General features: G+C 45.1%; 1 protein-coding gene across 1 annotated transcript; it reads right to left on the bottom strand.

The window, feature by feature from the left end:
* Positions 1-2886, bottom strand: H1-1 (H1.1 linker histone, cluster member). Its single transcript, XM_019207339.2, has one exon. It carries the CDS (start codon positions 2847-2849, stop codon positions 2202-2204), a length of 648 nt encoding a protein of 215 aa, XP_019062884.1. The 5' UTR covers positions 2850-2886; the 3' UTR covers positions 1-2201.
* Positions 2887-5006: the final 2120 nt, after the last annotated feature.

Below are 5006 nucleotides of genomic sequence, written 5' to 3'. Positions count from 1 at the left end.
AAAAATACAAGGTTCTACAGAAAATCAAAAATGAGAAATTGACAATAAACAGCCTGGCACTGGTGCAAAGAGACAATGGAGCAGGCCCACGCAAATGTTAGTACCCTGCTTCCTAAATAAAGTGTCATGATAAAACAGTGGAGAAAGGAACTTTATAAATAAACAGTACTCAGACAATTAATCCCACTAGATCTAAATGTAAAGCCTAGCTTCTAAAAGTACACAGTGGGGATTTAACCTTAATCAAAGAGAGGTATGATATTTGCCCTCAACTTCTTGGAGGTTACCTCTAGGCCCTTGGAATGTCGTACCTGGTTAGACTCCCTTTATTTACCTGGAGTCATTGGCCCCAGATAGTCAGCAATATGATCATAATGGGAGTTTTAGGTCACCAGTATCTGTTGGATCTCTAGAAGGACTGGAGGCTAAAGGTCAGCCATGTGAATAATCAACCACAGAATTCTAACAAAAACTCCAGCCACTGAAGCCCCAGTGAGCTTCCTTGGTTGCCAGTAACTGTGTGTCGTCAAGCTTTAACGCTGGGAAGTGACACTGTTCATAGATAGCATCACTGGGGGAGGAAGCCTGGAAGTTCACATTTGGAACTTCCCTGCAGTGTGCCTGAGTTGGTTTCCTAGGGGTTCTGTAACAAAGTGACAAAAGCTGGGTGGCTTAAAGCAACACATTTATTGTCTTTCAGTTTTAGGGACAGTAGAAATCTTGAGTCCAGGAATCAGCAGAGGCGTGCTTGCCTGGAACCCTGGAGGGGAATTCTTCGCTCTTCCTAGCTTCTGGTAGTTTGCTGGCAATCTGTGGGAGTCCTGGCTTGCAGCTGCATGAGCAGGATCAGTACCTTTGTCACCCCATGGCATGAGTCTGTGTCTCTGTCTTCACGTGGCCATCTTACAAGGACACCAGCTCTCCTTGTAAGTCACCAGCCCATCCTACTCTACTATGACCTCATAATGACATCTGCAACAACCCTATTCCAAACCAGGCCACATTCTGAGGTACTAAGAGTTAGAAATTAAATGTGTCTTCTTGAGAATGGAGGAGAACAGGGGCCCGGTCAGTACATACACTGTCTTGTGTGCCTCTTTCAGTGGCTGCTTTTAGTCTGTGTCCTTTCACAGCAATAAACTAATGGTTAAGTAATGAATCTTTCTGGCAAATTACTGAACTGCAGGGTAGTTAGGACACCTACCTCCAGCAAATTGAAAATGGTTTTAGAAGTGTGGATAGTCTTGAGAACTGTAACTGTTTCCCTAATTTCACAAGAATATGAAAAAGGAACCTCAGCAAGAAAAGTGACTCATGACATGAAAAAGCTTTAGTATAAAAGGGCATTGTGACTAACATATTAAACATATTAAATTAACATGATATTTTTGAAAGCATGAAAAGGTCAGACATCTGCAACACATAAAATGTACTGGGCAATATAGGCTTTTGCCAGAATTGAAGAGAAAAAAACTATTTTATACCAGCAAATAAAACAATCTCATGAGTGGAATTGCATCCCCAACCGCACATATTTAAACTGTAACCCCTAAGTAAACTGGAGTTAGACAGGGCCTTTAGGGAGGTAATTAAGGTTAAATGACGGGGCCTTAATCTGACAGATCCAGCATCCATATAAGAGGAAAAGACGTACACTCACTCTCCGTAGGCAAGAAGACGTTGGAACCCACGTCCTTAGCTGTAGCTATAAGGCCTGATCAGAGGCGGGCCTGAAGGACACCAACCACAGCAGCGGCCACCCACATTCCCAGGACCAGCCCTACCCACCCACACCTAGGGGGAGGGTGTGGCCCCACAAGCCCACCCACATTCCAGCTACTTAAGCAGTTCTGGCCCAAGAATGCGACCTTAATCTTTACACTAATTTGTTCAGGCCAGAAGCAGGTGGACCTAGTTTACCGTAATTACCATCAGCTAGTTTATAAATTAAACTGTCCCATAAACCCCCCGTGACTCTCATGTACTGGGGGCTAAGAATTTACTGACTTGCGGAACTGGTAGCTCTCGGAACACTGAAAACGCCAAATTCAAGCTTCAGATTAACAGGGAAATCAACCCCAGCTCACCAGCTGAACGCTGTTTAACTGCCAAAGCGTGCAAAAAGCTCTTTTTCTGAACTATGTAATGGTGGCTCTTAAAAGAGCCGTTGGGTTACCGGAAGGATCTTCCAACCAGACTGCTCACTTTTTCTTGGGTGGTGCCTTCTTGGGCTTGGCAGCCTTCGGCTTAGTCACCTTCACCTTAGGTGTTTTGGGTTTCACAGCCTTGGCTTTAGCGGGGCTCTTGGCTACTTTCTTGGGCTTCACGACTTTAGGTTTCTTTGGGCTCTTGGAAGGCTTCTTTGCCAGCGGGGACTTCTTGGCCTTCTTGGGAGTCTTGACCGCCCTCTTTGCGGCGGCCCCGGAAGCTTTCTTCGGCTTCTTGGGAGCGCCTGCTGCCTTTGCCTTTGTAGCCACTTTCGTGGCGTTGGGCTTGGGCTCCCCAGAAGCCGCCTTCTTGTTGAGCTTGAAAGAGCCGGAGGCGCCGGTACCCTTGGTCTGCACCAGGGTGCCTTTGCTCACCAGGCTCTTGAGACCTAGCTTGATGCGGCTGTTGTTCTTCTCCACGTCGTAGCCTGCGGCCGCCAGCGCCTTCTTGAGCGCGGCCAGCGACACCCCGCTGCGCTCCTTGGAGGAGGAAACGGCCTGCACGATAAGCTCAGTCACCGAAGGGCCCGCAGACTTCTTAGTGGTTGCTGGAGCCTTGGCAGGCTTTCTAGCTTTCTTGGCAGTCGCCAGCTTCTCGGGGGCCGTTGAGGCCGGCTGTGCAGCCGGGGCAGTCTCGGACATGACGAATAAAAAGCAAAAAGAGAAAGAAGACCCACTGAACAGGAACGCGCGGGAGCCCTGGTACCGCCTATTTATAGAGCGAGGCTGCTCCGTGATTGGTGCACTTTGGCACCGCCCCCAAACCGCCGAGCTCCAGGCGCGGCCGCCGACCTTCCCAGCTTTCCAAGAAGCTTTAGGGTTTGCTGCCCTCTACCCGCGCAGATGCATCCCGAAGTCTTGAATAAGTAAGTGGAAGCCGCAAGAGTAGCGCGGATGTAGGCCTTGAGTACTTTTAGGACTGGTTCTCAGGCATGAGATTGCTTCCGGCGCACTGAAAAAGTGCCTGGTGCATGCCTTCCATGTTTGGGGTAAAAGAAAATAAATCAAAACTGCGTAATTCAGTAAACGCAATTGCCACTAACTGCGCTTGTGGCACTTCCACAGTTGTAACTTCGTCTTTTCTTGCAGTTCAACGCATTTTACAAGCATGCAGTGCCCTCAGCCCTACAGCATGCCCGAAGTGAGCTCTGTTCCACCTCAGCACGTAAAATGCTAGCGCCCTGGGACATAATTTCTTCACCCTCACACGACTGCAAATTACAAGGTTCACAAGTGAGGCTAGGTCAGGCATTAAATAAACGTTAGGGAGAAGAGCCGGTTCTGTGAGAGGCATTGTCCCAAGAATTTAGATTCCTTTTGTGAAAATGAGAGGGCGACACCCCTGGGGTAAGATTTTAAAACGCGTTTCCTTTAACATGCTAAAATGATTTCACATTGTGGACCAATGGCTGTTACCAGGAGAATAAAATGCTACTAAATCCTCATCTTCCACAGGCCGGCTGTGGGGAAGGGTCTAGTGCTTGGGGAGAATAAGGCAGTGACTTCTTAACCATCCACACTGTCGGTTTTCAAAGTGCGCAGCAGCCTAGGAACAAAATGAATAATGCAATAATCCCAGGATTTTGTCCATTTTTCCATTTTATTGGAAGCTATCTTTTCAAACTACTACATAATTTCCCCGAAAAACCTGGAACAAAATAAATGGAAACAAAATTATGCATCTCCGTTTCAAAGGTAGGAAATTACAAAATAACATGACAGACAATATTGTCAGGTTTGTAAGTAAATCCTTTTTGAAACAAAATTTTCCAACATTAACAAAGCATCTAACCAAGTGAAGCTTTTGCTATGGTTACAATGAGAATTATCTGACTCCGAATCTGTTTCGATGTGATTTTATTCAAATAGCTGTGTCTGCCTTTGTTGGCATTAAATTAAACCTTGGGTTCCCGCCCCTCCCCCCGCAAAAAAAAAAGCCTCTGAAAAGTTCTATGCAAATAAAGGATGCTAAAACTGCTTTTTCAATGGGCATTTGGTAAAATGAAATACACCAATCAAAACATTGAATCAGGTCTACTCCTTTTAGTTCTGAAGAAAGCACAACATTTTAATGTTTGACACAGCTATCTGGTCTGCTTTTCCCAAAACTAAATTATTCCCTAGCCATGCGGTCTAACCGGGCTGGTTGGAATGGTGCGCTCCACAGCGATCCGCCTCTGGGCGGGAAACGAGACAGACCGCCATTTTGCACCTAGCAGTGCATGAGCTAGGCCTTCATAGAAACAGGTTTCAAAAGGCTCCAAATCTACAACTCAGAGGAGCGTGAACATTTAATGGTAAGGTGTGTTACTACAGAAAATATTTCTTTGAGCAATTATGTAGTTTTACTAAATATGATATGTTGTTTCGGTTTCTGTAACAGCCCTTGCTAAATGTTAACAATACAGGAATCCAATTTTTGCAAAAAATGTCAGAAACTAACCCTATATTTCAAAAATGAACAAGTGAAGTGCAAATAGGGCACTTACGGAGTGGATAGGCACTATTTATGCCCATCTTCCCAAAATAGAATTGGTTTATTAAATTTATCATGGAAATCAATGACTAATTTTATAAAAACAAACAAAACGTGCTTTAAATTTATAAAGATAAAATGCAGAAAAGGGAAGAGAAAAACCTGGAACAGGGGATTGAAAATAGTAACCAATGAAAGTGCTTTAAAAACAAACCAATCAGAGCCTGCTACTTCATAAAGAGGTACTGTTGTTATCCAATCACCACACGGTACATACTATAAATATAAGGCAGGGACCTTGTTCCGAATAGGGTACATAGGTT

This window comes from Fukomys damarensis, unplaced genomic scaffold, assembly GCF_012274545.1.
Source record: "Fukomys damarensis isolate Sample0158 unplaced genomic scaffold, DMR_v1.0_HiC HiC_scaffold_10, whole genome shotgun sequence".
Lineage (NCBI taxonomy): Eukaryota > Metazoa > Chordata > Mammalia > Rodentia > Bathyergidae > Fukomys > Fukomys damarensis.
The sequence above is the reverse complement of the archived record's forward strand: the minus strand, read 5'-3'. Positions and strand labels throughout refer to the sequence as shown.